At 39.9% G+C, this 16,588-nt stretch overlaps 1 protein-coding gene across 1 annotated transcript; it reads right to left on the reverse strand.

The window, feature by feature from the left end:
* Window positions 1-5,623: 5,623 nt before the first annotated feature.
* On the reverse strand, window positions 5,624-15,814 carry dusp4 (dual specificity phosphatase 4). The gene is made up of 4 exons (XM_063478776.1): window positions 15,149-15,814; window positions 13,733-13,860; window positions 11,730-11,949; window positions 5,624-8,251 (listed from the first exon to the last, which is right to left on the reverse strand). Exons 1-4 carry the CDS (start codon window positions 15,516-15,518, stop codon window positions 7,863-7,865), a joined length of 1,107 nt encoding a protein of 368 aa, XP_063334846.1. The 5' UTR covers window positions 15,519-15,814; the 3' UTR covers window positions 5,624-7,862.
* Between the last annotated feature and the right edge of the window lie 774 nt (window positions 15,815-16,588).

The following is a 16,588-nucleotide window of genomic DNA, read 5'->3' on the forward strand; positions in this document are numbered from 1 at the left end:
TTAATGTTTAGGCCCAATGCTGAATCGCAGAGGTGAGAGTCACAGGATGTGGGCAGCTATTGTGGAAAATGAGAGGAAGAGAGGACTTTGAATGCCAGAGGACAAAAGGGATATTCCAAAATGATAATGATCCAAAACACGCTGCCAAAATCACTATGACATCACCAAATATTCGCGTAACATCTATCATCATAAATAAAGGTCAATGTCAAAAATATCGAAAAAGTAAATGATTTTTTATCATACATAAGATCAGCTCAAAGGTGATAACATCTAGAAGGTGCAATAAAACTCAACCACATAAACTATCACGCCTTTAAATGACAACAAAGTTGAATCAACATTATTGATCACCTGACATTTTATTGCAGGGCTGTTTCATTGGTTATAATTCAGAATCAGAATACTTTACAAATCCCAGAGGAAATTATGCACATTTCAGTTTCAAAGTGCATACTGTATACCTCCCTAAAGCCCCAGCTGGATTATTTGTTTCACACTTCTTATGTGCCACTGCACCATTTTACAGCCCGCTTTAATGAACGTAACACTAAGTCAGAGTCCCAAACATAGACTGTATATAAAAGGTGGATGTGGGCACTGTGGTTTCTCGTGTAAAGTCATGCACACATTGCTTTGGAGTTGTCCACCATACTAGATGTGATACAACCATTGGTTGCGAGGGGAAAACTACATATTCCCTGATTGGTTGGCAGTGGTTCCTGGAGGTTGTAAAGTCAAGTTCAAGGTAAACGTTATTATCCCCAAGAGGCAATTTGTGGTACAGCCAGCTGCAAACATGCACACACTACCTAAAGTCAAACAGACAGAAACATGCAAAAGCAACAACACAGCATTCTCATTCAAAACACCAATAGCAGCAGTGACAAAAGAATAAGTACTAGATCAGTGGCAATACATTTTTTAAAAAGTGTAAATGGAGAAGGTTCACCCTCCAAGTTAATGGTATGTTGTTAGTGACCACATGTGTGGAAAACCTCAATAAGAAGGTAAAGCCAATACAGAAGTGCTTTACACATGCATTGTTTCTAATGGCCAGCGGGGGGCAAAAACAGTCTGGTTGTACAGAAGCCTGTTTAAATTGACCCCTACTTCTCACTTGACCTTTGACCTCAGTAAACAATTTTCTGGTGAGTGTTTGGGCTCAGTTGCTAGCTTCATGTCTGATGATCACAATAAGATAATAAGCTCATCTGGTCAAGTCACTGTCACTGAGAGTGCAGTGTCCCTTTGTCTTGCAGTCAGATGTTTGCTCATCATATCTGGTTTCAAAATAACACAGCAACAGCCAAGATGTTGAGCTCAAGGCCTCATGGGGTCTTTAGAAACCAGTGGCTGACAGCCATCTTTTATTTACAGTCTGTATACAATTGTATGTTCTTCCCTGAGATTAGGAAAGCTCCATTTTGCTTACCGTACTGATTTTACTTGTTTTCTGTATTAGGAGATAAACGACCATGGGGGTTTAATCATTTGGCAGCATCAGTGTAAGTAGATAAGTAAGCACAGCAATTTATCAAGAAAATGTTCCTCGGGAAGGATGGCGAGAAAAAAAGAATAATCACCAGTAACCCACACAGGTAACAGTGAGAATCACCATTTATGTAATACTCCATCATCATTTGTGGTTAAGGTAAAATGCCAACACAGGGTTCAGACTGGAACCAGCTTAAGAGCACTCAGACTGTTGTGTAATATTAAAAATAAACCATTTCCACCTTTGCTCACACAGTGTATTTAATAAGAGTACTTTTAAATGTTTTAAAATCAATAATTACTCTTGAAATGTAAATTTAAAAAAAGAGTACCTGAACACAAAACAAAGGGGTGAGCTGTTACTGTGATAGCAAACCATTACTATGCATTTTGGTAAACACACAAATGGTTTGTGTTGGGTTTTGTACTTGTAGCACAGCTTCTTAGCTTATCTAAATAACACAAGGGCTACTAACATCAAGCTACTAGCTAATCACATGGCAGCCACTCAGCTCATTTAGACAATTAGACACGGTCAAGACGACCCGCTGAAGTTCGAACTGAGCGTCAAAAAGGTGATTTAAGCAACCCTGAACGTGACATGATTGCTGGTGCCACACAGGCTGGTCTGAGTATTTTAAAAACTGCTAAACTACTACTGGGATTTTTCCTGCACAACCATCACTGGGGTTTTACAGGGAGTGAAGCGAAAAAGAGAAAATAAGTACATTTGTTTATTATAGGACTTTTTAAGACAAGGAACAGTCACAAAGCACTTTACCGAGGTATCAATAAAAGCCAGACCACACCAAAGGCAAAATGGACACGCATGGACCGAGCAAAACACCACAAAGATTACCCAAATGCATCCATGGGTATGAAGAGAGAGAGGGGGTTAAATGGCTCCAAAGGTTGGAGTTAAGGTTTGCACAGGACAGTCTCCCGCAGTCTTCTGGTGCATGGAATAATAAGAAGGGCCCTATCTGAGTATCTGAGAACCCAGCTTAGTATATAAGGTAGAGCATTAGGTGGGGGCTTCACCCCATAAGGCCATAAGAGTAAAAACCAAGATTTTAAATTGAACTCTAAATGTGACAGCCAGCCAGTGCAAAAGCTTTGAATGTGGGGTGATATGTGAAGATTTATGAGAATAAGTTAAAAGATTGGAGATCAGAGGTGATTAATTAGATGCTTTAGATAGATGGGAAAATAGTCCACTACGATAATCCAAGCGTGTTCGCTTTTTGAGACAACAGTCCTGAGTTTAGTTATATTTCTTACATGAAAAAAGCAAAAACAAAACAAGAGCAGGTCAGAAGGTTGATGTGAGGATCAAATCTTAAAGATTGATTGAAAATAATCCCAGGGTTCTGCACATTAGCTTTTATGTTCGGTGAACAGGAAAAAAGCCCAAACGTTGTCTGATTTGGGCAGTAATGCTCTCAGGGACAATAATTAGATACTGTCTTTTCTGAGTTAAGCTGAAAAAAGTTATAGGCCGAGCTTATAGACCAACAGGTATCAGGCCTAACATTGGTCCAAAGGAAATTGCATTATTTGACAGGGTTTTAGTGGAGTGATTGGAACCATTAAATGTCTAACCTTTGAGGTCTGATTGTATATATTTTGTATAGATGGGTAGTAGTCCCAGCAGTTTTACCTCCATAACCTGTTCGTGTACCGTCACTGGTTCATAATCTTTCACAGTGTACTGCATCCCGTCAGTGTGAATCAGTGTTCTCAGCAGTAGGTGGCACTGCAAGATCATTTTCACACCAGTTTAACAAATGAAGGGGTAAACAATGAAGAATACATGCAGCTATCATTTATTGCTCTTATTTTTTATTCATTTAGACAAGTTTACTGACTAAACTTGATCTGAGTTTAACTAATCGTCATCATGTCTCATTAACAGAAGAATTTAAACACCATGGCAGTAACAATGGACTGTATCACATTAGATTTACAAGAACCTACTAATTTTCTGGTTCCCTTTCACTTTCTTGCTCTAATAGTTTAAAGCAAGTTTCAGTGTCATCAATATGTGTTTATGATAATTAGTTACTGATATCACCCCTTTGCTAAGTCATTGCTGCCCTTACACCTGTGTATATGCATTCATTCCTGTTCTTACATACTCTAGAGTGCTTCCCAACTTTTTTCATCTGACCAACATCTAAAGCCCTCTGGAATCAAAAATCCCTTCATCAACACCCTCTTTCATGTTCAGATGTGTTCATTTGAGCCCATTTTAAAGCGTTTTGCTTTTGCTCTTAATGGTTTTCATTTAGCTTTATCAGTCAGTGTCACTGAACCTTCTCAGTCATTTAGCCGTAACCACTGGCAACCATTTGTCCACTAATGACTTACTACTAGATTTAACAGCTATGCATTCAGTTAAATGTATATAGCACCACATAACAACAACAAGTCGAGGTGCTTTATGCAATAATAGAGAGAAAACCCCAATAATCAGACGACCCCCTGTGAGCAAGCGCTTGCCAGCTGTGGGAAAGTCCTGATATGGCACTGTGAGGTCTTTAATGATACGATGGAGCCTGATTATTCAAGACCTTGTATGTAAGGAGAAGGATTTTCAATTTCATTTTGAATTTAACAGTGAAGAAAAGACAGCATGTGAGAAATATGCTCTCGCTTTCTAGTGCCTGTCAGTAATCTCGCTGCAGCATTTCGGATTAACTGAAAGGTAAGCCTGATAAAAGTCCAGTTCAATCTAGAAGTAATAAATGCTTGAACTAGATTTTTTAGCATCACTCTGAGACAGGATGTTTTCTAATTTTAGAGATATTCCACAAATGCAAGAAAGCAGTCCTACATATTTGTTTGATATGCATACTAAAGGAATTATGCTTGTCAAAAATGACTCCAACGTTCCTCATGTTCAAAGTAATCTCCCTGTGCACCTTTCAACCTCTTAATGGAAATCTCAATATGCCCCCTGGCACCAACGTGAGCTGTCTTGCCCATCCAGGCAGTGGAAAAAGATCATCTCTAACGTCGGATTTGGTGGGCAGCCCACCTCCAAAGTCTTCCACTGCCCACCGTCTCAATACGCCGAGGCTGAAGAAACTGACTGCTCTGTCTCCATGAGCACACCAATGAGTCAATATGTTGTTCAGGGCATTTTCTGTGTGTAAGTCTCTCTCCCTCCCTGTTTGGCTAACAAGTTTCTTAAAAATAAGCAATTAAAAAACTCCTGTGTTTTTAGTATCAGAGTTCAGATCATTCTCTTTGACTGTTCACAGCCGGACTTCACAGTCTCATCTGAAAACTGCTCGTCTTGATCGCAAAACTGTGTTCTCGTCACCAGAAATGATCCTTCACACAAAATTTGCTGATGTTTCCTCTCTGAACAAGCGTGAAGGGCCGTGGTGAAATCGCAGAGCTAAACACTGTCGGGACAGGAAGCAGAAGTTGACTTCAAATGTGAGATCAGTCAAACACATGAAAATATTTTGACGGCTCCTTTTTTCTGTTTTTTTAAATCATCTGTAAATTTGCTTTTGGATGCCTGTTTCTACTTTTTATCCATTATCTTTAATCAAGTTTTAACTTTTCTGCTCAAGCCTGTTCCGGTCCACTTAATTCCTAGATTAAATAATAATTTCTGCCTTTTCTGAACACTTATTAACTAAGATAATCTCTCAACCTGCACCCTCTGGAGTACAACCTTTGGTTGGGAATTAACACACTAAAATGCCAAGTACAGTAAGGTTGTTATAATTAACCAAAACTAAACTAAAAACTAAAACTAGATGTGAAAAAACATTTTACCAATGTAAAATATTTATAAAATTACACTTTGGGGAAAACTAATTAGATATTTCCTCTATTTTAAATTTTTTTAAATTAGTTTTCAGTTTTAGTATTGCTAATTTGGTCAAATTTATTATCCCAACTTGCCTTATGAGGCTTTGATGGACATGTTTTCAAGTCAAAGTGAAAATGAAATAAAAATGAAAACCAACTACAAAATATAAAACACAAACCAATAATAAATTTCACCATAAGCTGCTACAAATGCTAAGTGGCAAATTGTATGCTTTAATAGATTGGAGATTATAGTAGTTAATCCCATCATTAAAAAAACCCACAAAACTTTAATTAAGAACATTATTTATTCAACAGTGAAGCTTCAGTAATAAATAAATGCACAGATCATTTATTCCACAATAAAACCAAAGGAAATTTGTTTTGCTTTATATATGAGGATTGATATTGCCATTATGAGTGAACAGCATTGACCAGAGACAGTCGAGACAAGACACTTAACACAGAGAGGCGTACAGACAGACAGATGTGTATGGATTACACAGATGTGTACAAAGTATTGCATTTTTCACTGATTGGCTGTTTTCTTTCTCTCTCTCTTTCTCTCTCTTCACAGTCTAGTCAGTTGAGCATCGCCATGACGTGCAAATCAGTTAAAGATTACAAATACAGTATTGCATCACTTCAAAGTGCTACAGAGATAAGTGTCTATAATCTTTTGAAACAGACCAAATTTTCTTTTTTTTGTTTCTTCTGGTGACTGTAGTTGGATTTGGATTTTTTTGCCTTTGCTTGTCTGGCACACTGTAGAGCTCATCCTGGTCAGAAGCAAACATAATATAAAATATTATCTCAAATCATGATATAATAAAGCTCTAAAATTTAAAAAAAAAGAGGCAAATTTTATGTTTATTATAAAATATATAAATAAATCAAATGAATAAGTAAGTTTTTTAAAACCTGGATTCTACTCTTTATGATCTTCAATGGTGAGTGGAAAAAGCACCCATGGTTTAATGTCCTACCTTTAACATTTCTCCCATTGTCATCATTGTGTTGTCCATTCAAGTACCCATTCAAGCATGTTTGCATGTTTTTGTGGATTGGGAAATCTTTTGCACATATAAATCTACTTGTGTGTTTTTGTGTGTGTGTTTGTGTGAGTCTGGCAAATGATGAACGGAGACAGTTTTGCTCTTTCGATGCTGCGGTGTATGAGTGAACAGAAAACAATGCTCCACTGGCAAAACCATAGGATACCCTTGTGAACAAGGCACAAACATCTCAAAGGACCATTTGGTGATGATGCACATTTTAGCCTGTTATATAAACAAACGACAGCTTCCCAAAATACCTCATATGAGGCGGTGTTCGCTTTATTTCAGTTCGCTATAAAAAAAATACTGAGAAGGTTCGAAGCCAGTGTCTTGTGTATGTTTTGGAAAATTATCAGTAGTAAAAAATTCATGACAAATGATGGTTTAAAAAAGTACAAAACCACCACGATGGCCCTTTAAGTGGCTGTCGTCCAAAACTACTATGCTCTAAAATCTGCACTCTGATCTAAAAGGAGACTCCAGGAAATTTGGAAGATGTTGTCACAAAATGTCCCAAAAAGCGTGTATGTATGGGACCGGTAGAGGGGTTTCCCCAGTCTATTTACACAGACCCTGGCTTTTTCATTTATTTGGCATCTTATTACATTTATTTAGCCTCTCCAGTGTTAAGATAAAGGGCGGATGAGGGGGGTGGGGGCAGACGGGAGAGGGCGAGATGAGAGAGGAGAAGGATGGAAGGAGTGGGCAATATAAAAGGATGAAAAGGAAAGGAGAGGAAGGTGTGGGGAGGGGGAGAGACAGGGAGAGGAAGAGGAGGTATGAAAGACAGGAAGCTCCGGTCGGAACGCCGGCAGAGCACCTGTCACTGAAGAGGCTCCTGCTTTCTATCACCGTCTCCTCCCCTCGTTTTTTTCATCTATCTCTTTTGTCTGGCAGAAGGAGGGACACCCAAAGGGGGAAAGAGCGGGTGCTTAAAATTCTTCCTTCCTTCCTGTGTCCATCTCCTCTCCTAAAGACCTGTCGTCTCCATAGCAACAGACCCTGTCTTCATACTGAGCTTATTCAGTTGGCAGTCATGAATGTGTATGTGTGTGCGTGTGTGTGGGAGAGACGTAGAGAGAGGGGCAGAAAAAGAGAGAGAAAGACAGTTTTGCTGCTGTTCATGCCTCTCTGTGTCAGGGTTGTGTGTCAGTGTGCCTCTGTCGGCGTGATTGTTTTGTTTTTTTTCTTTTTGTTTTTTTTTCTTTTCCAAGGAAGAGTTTGTATCTTTAGTAAACATCAGTCCAACACTCCATCTGAACTCAAAAGCCAGTTCATTTTTGGTTGATTTAAATAAATGTCAATGACATGAAAGGAGCATTGGCTGGTTTTTAAACTGTAAAAACTGTTTTCAGTCTTTGAGTTCTGAATCAGGCACCATGACGCTTCTCACCTCCGTGCTCTGAAGCATACTACCAACGGCAGCCCCAGTCTGTGCTCGCTTTGTATTGAGGGAAGGCTTGGATTGTCTGTCTATCAGCAGCCGGGGGAGGTCGTGATGGGGCTGTGGTGCAGGTAAGCAGGGTTCACAACAGAAACTGGGAAGTTGAAAATGAACGGCGAGGTGGGCGTAGCTGCCGTTGAGGTGGTGGTTGTCGTGGTCTTGGGTCCGAGCAGCGGGCTTGCCGTGGCGGCGGCTTCGGCGGCGCACGAGGTGGCGAGGAGCTGCGACTCGAACTGCAGCAGTTGGCCCATGAAGCTGAAGTTGGGGGAGATGATGCTGCGGCGCCGCCGTACAAACTCGAACGCTTCATCCAAACGTACCCGCTTTCGCTTCATCAGGTAGGCCAGGCAGATGGTGGCAGAGCGGGAGATGCCTGCTTGACAGTGCACCAGCACTCGCCCACTGGAGTCCCGTACTGAATCTGAGAAGACAGAGGAGAGCAGGTCGGCAAGGTCAGTAAAAAATAAAAGATTATTTTTTAAGTGAATACATAAAACCCCAGACTGAAATCTCTTGACAACTGTGAGAGGGATTGCCATGGAATCTGTGAAGATGTCCATAGTTTTCATAGAATGACTGTTATGGACCCAGTTAAATGTCTCAACAAGTACTGAATGAATTGGAAATATCCAGCAAACAGTTCAATGTTGACTAATCACTGGCCGGTGGACTTTTATCAACATCTATTCATGGTTGAAAAATAGTTGCAAATGGCAAGGACAATTCCCTGGATATTCTTGTAAGCTTTCTACTAAGATAAAGTATGTGTTCAACAATTATTTTTTTTACTGTCTTGAGGCTTTCTTGTCCAACTTTATTTTCTAGTGAGCTAGCCATGGCCCTGGGTTTGTGATGCTGACAAAGAGGCAACATTTATATTAGTCCCACACTATGTTAACTATGCTCAAATAAGACAGAAATTAGACAGAAACATAAATGGCTTAAAAATGTTATTTTTTGTACAAAAAAAAAATAATATGTGGCCGTCTATTCAATATCATGTTCTAACCAGATTAGTCATTGTTTTAAAAAAGCAGATTTAATTTCTTCATTGTCACAATATGATTAATATGTCTCACTTTGTAAAGAAATATTGCTTAGACCTCTATTCTACATGGAGATAATGTCAACATCTGTTCCTCTATAAATTAGTTTTCACAGTCTTACCATTGTCAGTTTTGACCAGGGATATGATGCCAGAGTTTCAGGCATGTTTGCTGGGTAAGTTTATACAGGCCTAAATAATTAACAAGCATGTACCCTAAGATGAAGCATCAGTCTCTGAACCCTTTTTTAGTGTAAGCATGAGGTCAAAATGTTTGATTTGTTTTTATTGAATTTGTATTTAGGAAAACTTGGGGTAAGCATTAAATATTAACAATGTTTTCAATATTTTGTAATATATTAACAAGGTAACGTTGTCAATCTGCACATGCTAGCATGCTATCACCAAGCTAGCTTAGTAGCGCATTTTTTGTTTTGGTGGTTTTTTTTGCTATAAATTCAATTACCTAGTTTGTTCTGTTTTTATTTTTATCTCAGCACTAAGCTTGTATAATTTGTAGTAGCTGATTTAAGTTTGAGCTTTCCATCTTTCTATTTAGTTTACTGGCCCCAATTAGCATTCAAGAGTCAAATAATGTAAGACCAAGGCCCTGTCACAGTGTTACGAAACAATGTTGTAAATAAGCTACATTTACATTTTATAACATATTAACATTATGCCATGTTTGATGTAACATAATACTTACATTGTCACTAATGTACCCATGATTTTTCTATAGTAATTTTGTATTTTTCTAGAAAGATTAGTTACCAAGTTATGACCAAATACAACACTGTCTTTATGCATAGTTAAACTTGCTTGAATGTTTCTGTTGTAATGACACTTTTATAATTTTGAGTTGTAAGTGCTTGTGGAATCTGTAGCACTTTATTTAAGAGTGAGCTTTCCATCCTATTATTTAGGTGTCTGGCTAGCAGTGAGATAATGTAAATCTAATTTTACATTAAAAATAAAAGAAATTTCACTAGTTCCTTCTGAATAGAATTAGCACTTTCAACATAAAGTTTATCAGCAAAAATTTGATATTTTAATAATTTTTTAAGGAAAAATTGCAAAAATCAAAAGGTCTCCAATTCTCAAATACACATTTTTTTTCTCTCTCATTACTGTAAAAACAATATATTTTGGTTTTAAACAAGACATAAGAGGAAATTATAACATGTTGTGCTTTTTGTAAGCTGAATTATTATCAACTGATTAGAAAAAATATTTTATTCATGATTTATAATGAAGAAAATGAAATAACTACCAGTCACCAATCATCACATACACTGTGAACAAAGTGTCACATGAATCTACATTTTGTTTACAGCCACCAAGTATTTTTAAACACAGCAGATGTACAGTGAGGCTTTGCCTCAAACTGTTTTCATTTCCTGTCCTCCACACTTTAACGCCTTCTCCTCGCTGCACAGTCAAACCGATAACTAACCTCAAAGTGAGAAAGCAGCGAATCACATTTTACTGACACGCACAAGTGCAAAATTTGAGTCATCAGCCTTTATTTCACACTTCCTCCCCCAACCTATTTCTGCTTCTACTTCTTGAAGTATGTTTAGATGCATGCCATTACTCCATTAAGGAGAATAACCAGATTTAGGTAACAATTTAAGCCAAGCATTTACAGTTTCTCCTCTCCCCTAAAGCCTCAGTTAGTGTGAATAGTGGGACATCGTGTTAATTCCTGTAAAATGTGTATGGCTACCTCCAGGAAGTCAGATGCACAGTATGAGAAGAAAACAGAGTGAATTTATGTAATGTGTTGTTTTTTATGTTTAATCTAATCTAATATCCTGAGTTCTCACTCCACAACCTCTTGGGCACATGAACAGAATTACACAACATCAGATGTTTACTGGCCTTTCTTTAAATGCATAGATTGCCTGATTGCTAACAACCAGCTTCCTGATCTCTCACATCAAATATCTGTAATTTTTCTCCCTCAGTTATTCACACACAGACAGACTTCAGGTAACTCCACCACAGTGCCTGTTCACTCAGTAACACTGGATGAGTCAGACTCGACTCTGGTCCCACAGCATCTAACTATGACGCATACCAGCACCTACACAAACACACGCTCACAACACAGAAATCACACACACCGTGCCTTATGCACAGCATGGATATGCCAAGCAAAAGCAAAGCTTAGACTCGCCTATAACACACACACACAAAACAAGATTATGTCGCAGAGAAATTACTGATGGTAATATTTCATCATTCCAAATAATCTGTCTTATCTCTCAGTGCTTCTGCAGTGTCTGCTGAGATGTATATGATTAACCTGGAAATAACAATTGGTGACAGAGTCCCATGAATAAATGTCTGAATTGTCATCATCATCATCGCTGGAGCTTAAAAGCTTTTCCATGGCAGGTCTCTGAACAAATAAAAGCTCCTTTATGGGAAAAAATTCTCAAACTCTAGACAAGAAGTGATGTTTCAGATAAAGAGGAAAGGAGAACTGCATCAGCATGAACAGTGAAAAGCCACCATTTTCCGGATACTCGAAACTACTGAATCCACAAAGAAAGAAGGAACATCGCAGTCCAACCCACACTGCTCGATGGAGGAGGAATACTGGTTAAAAATGCCAGCTCAGTCTACTTAAAGTAGACATGTAATATGTTGACCTGCAACTATTCTGATGTTCTATTAGTCTTTTCCTATAGCTTTAGACACATTATCAGAAAAATAATAAGTGCATTAATCAATAATGAGAACGAATCTTTAACGTGTATCAGCAAACACTGCAAAAACTCATACGACAAAATATTCACCCAAAATGAACAAAACTCTTCTCATGCATACGACACACTTACACACTGACCTATGAACTCGATAGCCTCCAGGAACCAGGAGCTGATGTCTTCCTTGTGGTTGTCCTCCACAGGGATACATTTGTACTGGTAAGCCCCCTCGAAGTGGTTGGGACAGTCAGCTGACACGTTCAGCAAGGCAGAGATCCCTATCCTATCCAAAACCTCCTTCTTAGAGGCATGAAGGGCGCTGCCAAGGTAAAGGAAGGGGAGGATCTCAACCGGGCCACCCTGGAAAAAAAGGACAACGGCAAGTTGATCATTTATTATCCATCCATCCATGCGTTTTCTTCCGCTTATTCAATTCAGGGTCGCAGGAGGGTGCTGGAGCCTATCCCAGCTGTCCTAGGGCGAGAGGCGGGGTACACCCTGGATAGGTCGCCAGCCTGTCGCAGGGCCATCATTTATTATTATATTTTAATAATCAGCAGTAAAGGCAAAGATTTACTGTTATGAGGCAGCTTGTAGGAACATTTCCTGACCCGAGCAGCATGTGGAGCTACACTGGAGAATTGTCCTTAGGTGAAAGCCAGTGTGCATGGCAAGACAAAGAATTCATTGTCTCGGTAAGTCGCAGAGGCCAGATACCAGATGACTTCAGTATAAGCGTGACCTCCCTTAAATATTTTGTTAATCACATTAGCCATGCTTCTCAGCTTAATATCTGTGTGAATAATGCGAAACTCATTTGATATGGGCCATTTAGTTTGTCACTTTCTCTCTTCAGCTGATTTATATTTTCACATCTGGAGACAGAGTTTACTGTTGGAGCTGAGCGTCTCATCGACTGGCTTATAATTATGAGCACAAAACCACCGAATTCAGCGTGAATATCTGTGCGTCTTTATTGTATCAGCATATGGAAAACCTTCTTTCAGAAGCTCTACTGGGGAAAAACATGCTCCGCGACAGCATTTTCACAGAATGTGATTCTGTAAGCACAAACGCGTGAAAACATGTGAAACAGACAATTAAACACACAAAAAAAATCGTTCAAGGAAAACAGGCAATTTCGCTGTGATTGACACTGCACTGGTGCAAGTTACATGCACGCATATCGCACATTTAATAACACGTATATTCCCAGTTTAGAGCCAGATTATGTCACTGCTCAGCCACATCTCAGAGGACATGTTAAAGTAAGAGCTGACGTGCCGTTTCCCCTTTTACTGGATCTGAAAGGTCAGCTGATCAGCAGTCTATACCGGCGCTTATTGACAAGAGCTGCGGCTGTTTGTGTCAGTGCTGCTGACGAACTCGGTAGTGACACAGCGTCAGGAAATGATCGATACTGCTAAGAGGTGTAATGTGAGGAGGGGGATGTTTGTGGTGGTGGTGGTGAGCAGCCTGCTAAATCTATACTGCCGCTGCTGCTCGTGCAGGAAGTGGAAGCATTTCTTGAATTAAAAATGCATCTGATGGTTGAGCAGAGACTATCAGACGTTTTTCTTATAAAACACACAGAGGCTGGCTTGTCTGTGCCACTCCCCTCGTGGGTTCCAGGGGAATTAAACCCTGACCACATGTGACTGTGAGCATTGCGTAAACTCTGCAGACTCGAACAACAGCTTACTAACCAGCAAAACAAGGCCAACCAGGTCACAGGAAGTGCTACAGAGGTGAATCAATGCCCATCTATGACATCCAGGCCAGCGTGTTATTATGCGCCAAAAGACTTATTTAAATAACAAGAAAATATTCAATTTATGTGTTCATAATTATTATTTTCTCTTGTGTTGTTTTCTGGCAGTCAGAATGGCAGCTGACTTGCCGCTGAGCAAAGCAAATAACTGTCAGGGTGCTCTGTGTCAGTGTGATACATAAAAAAGGATGTTTTCTTTCACATGTTTTTATAAACTGAATGCTGAAACACATTAACATGCACACTACTTGCAGCACAGAGAGGACTTCCATCAGTCTGACACTGGCGGATGTTAATCATGTTATTACAGGCAGATGTTATTTTAAAGGTGAGGTGCGTTTAACAGTTTATCTGTGTCGCGTTGCATTTTACCTGGTCATTGTGCGGCGTTCCACACGACGAGCAGGCAGAGTCGATGCTCGACTGGCTCGTGAGGGACGGTAAGGATTTGGCCTTTAAACAAAACTCTGGATACTCTGTGAAAAATCTGTCATATCCCCCTATAACATACAAAAACAACAAAATACATAATGTCACAATCACATATGCAGTGCTTTGCTGTAGGACATTAATAAGTGGTGCAAAATAGTACGCAAAACATGTAAGAATGAGTACCACGGGAAGGGAAAATATTACAGAAATACCAGCTTCCTTTTTTAGGGGTGGGGGGTTGTTTACTTCTCAAAACACACCACAGATGCACATATGAGGACAAAAGAAGCCTGCATTCACATCGCAGCACAATCTACAACAGGATTTCTAGTCTGCATTCAGGTAGCTTAACGCAAAGTCTATTAAACCCCTGACGGGCTGTCCTGTGTCTGCTTGCTGTGGATTTGAAAACAGTTTCATCACTCTTTTGGTTTTTTTTCATATATCTGTAGGCAGTATGTCGCTCTCTGCACCTCAAGGATCAAATCAGATCAACTGAAATGTGTCAGATTTACAAGCTGCAAGCATACATTTATGTTCTTCGAGGCATCAGCATCAAGAGGATGCACAAAAAAAGAAAGAGTGAAAAAAATAATACGCCACAGCTTGCAACAGCCTCGAGATTTTTCAGCAGTCTATATATAGGGTGTGTAAATCAAATGCTGATTTTAATATTTCGGTGCTTCCTGTGGGTGATTTACCCGAAGCGGACTCTGTGTAAAAAGATTATGTGTGTGTCCTGTAAGTCCCTCCGGTTTGATGTGGCTTCTACGCATCAGCATTACCTCATTCACTCAGCTCACAGCCATTGGTCTGTGTGTGAATGTGTGTAGATGTGAATGAGTGAGTGAGAGTGTGTGTTGTTTAAAAAACAAAAATACACCAGTGCATTTGAAGGGAGAACACACTGAGCAGGATATTTCTAGTTTATTGAATAACAAATAGCTACACACATAAAATATATTTTTAAATATCCAATATCTCTAAGAACTGCTGAAAAATAAAATATCTGGTGGCCTAGAGAGGATTGTAGGTTAGCCACTGGAATATAGCAATTCATTAAAATGTGGTCATTATTATTATTAATGGATGTCAGTACATATATTCCAATTATTATCTTATTTTACTGTTTTTTTAAAAATCAATTGTTAAAAAAAAAAATTATTTATTGCTAAGCATAATGCCTACTGCTTACACATGTATCAGTTATTATAATTACTATACCCAGCCATTCATCAGTTACATTACATTTACTGCTCTAATTGAAATAATTAATGTCAGTCATTAAATTTTATGATGTAACTGGCGCTGCTACACATCACAGGCTAGGATTAAAGAGTAAACGACATAATTTACCTTTGAGCAGGTATATGCGCGTGCCGGAGGAGTCCCTGCACAGCGCGTGGAGCACCAGCGTCAAGGTGCTGTCCTCCTTCACCGTTTCCGAGTCCGGCGTCCTCTCGTCGTACAGCACTGCGGCGGAGTACATCCCGGAACGCAGGCGGACTCGGACCTCCTCGTCCCCGGCCAGGATCTGGTCCAGGCTCAGCACGGAGCCCTTCGCCCTGCGGCGGACGATGGTGTTGCAGCGGGCGTTGACGGCGCCCCGTATGTGCCCCGCGCTGAAGGCGAGGAACGAGCGGCAGTCCAGCAGCAGGCACTTGGCACTGTCGTCCTTCAGGAGCCGCTTCAGCACCGTGCAGTCCATCTCGCATAGCTCCTCCATTGGCACGTCGTTTCGGGCTGTTAGGCTGTGCTTCACGGTCGTTAAATCTCCTCTCTCGCTCTTTCTAAGCCCCCTCCCGACCACCGGACCCCTCGGAACCCGGAGAAGGCGCACAGATCCTGCGGTGGATTCCCCTTGCGCTTCTCCTCTATCTGCGCATCAACACCGTCATGATCATCATCATCGTTGTAACCGCACTACTTCTTAAGCTCAGTCCGGTCACCTCTGTCTCTTTCTCCTCTCTGCCCCTCCGAGTATTTTCTCCACAGGACTCTTTCTCTTTTTTCCTTTTTTTATGAATGGGTGCATCGCGTCACGGCGGAGGTGACGTCAACCAACCAGCAGCCTATCGCAACGCGTCCAGTTTCCCGTGCCCTTTCCTCCTCTACCGTTCATTCATAAAAAAACACACACACACATCAATGAAACGAGAGGCCATGGGACCGAAGATTAAGCGCAGGAGAGTTTGGCTTCATACCATAACAAGCTCTTCTTCATAACTTAAGGATCATTTTTAGGTAAAAAATAAATAAATAGGAAATTAAAGATATTTTAAAAGTCTGTGTCAAAGTAAGCAAAGCAGTGCAAATAAATGTAAGTGTTATAGAAGTCAATTTGAACTATATATTTTTTTATATCTTACTGATATTTTACAGTTTAAACTTACAAATGATTTTTTTTCATAATCAAATGAACCAAATAAGACTCATAATTTGTAAAGGATATCATTTGTCATTACAAATGTAGGCTACTATAAGCTGTATTATATTCAGTCTACAAGTTTAAGGTCATAAAATAAATTAATCTAAATTTCAGGTTTTCGCATGTGTTGGAATTCAACTGACTGCATATGTCAGACTTGAAAATCCTTAGCTCAGTTTCATTTTATTCAAGGCTCAGTGTTAGAAATGCTGCTGGTGGACTGCAGGTGGGTGTGCGCTTACGTACAAGGGTCCGTGTGTGCGTGTGCATACGTCTGGGTGTGCATCTGTGTGTGTGGGTGTGTGTAATCCTACAAGCGGATGCAATTTGCATCTTCTATCGCGCAGCCTTGGCGAGCATGCTCAGGT

Source organism: Pelmatolapia mariae, linkage group LG7, assembly GCF_036321145.2.
Source record: "Pelmatolapia mariae isolate MD_Pm_ZW linkage group LG7, Pm_UMD_F_2, whole genome shotgun sequence".
NCBI lineage: Eukaryota > Metazoa > Chordata > Actinopteri > Cichliformes > Cichlidae > Pelmatolapia > Pelmatolapia mariae.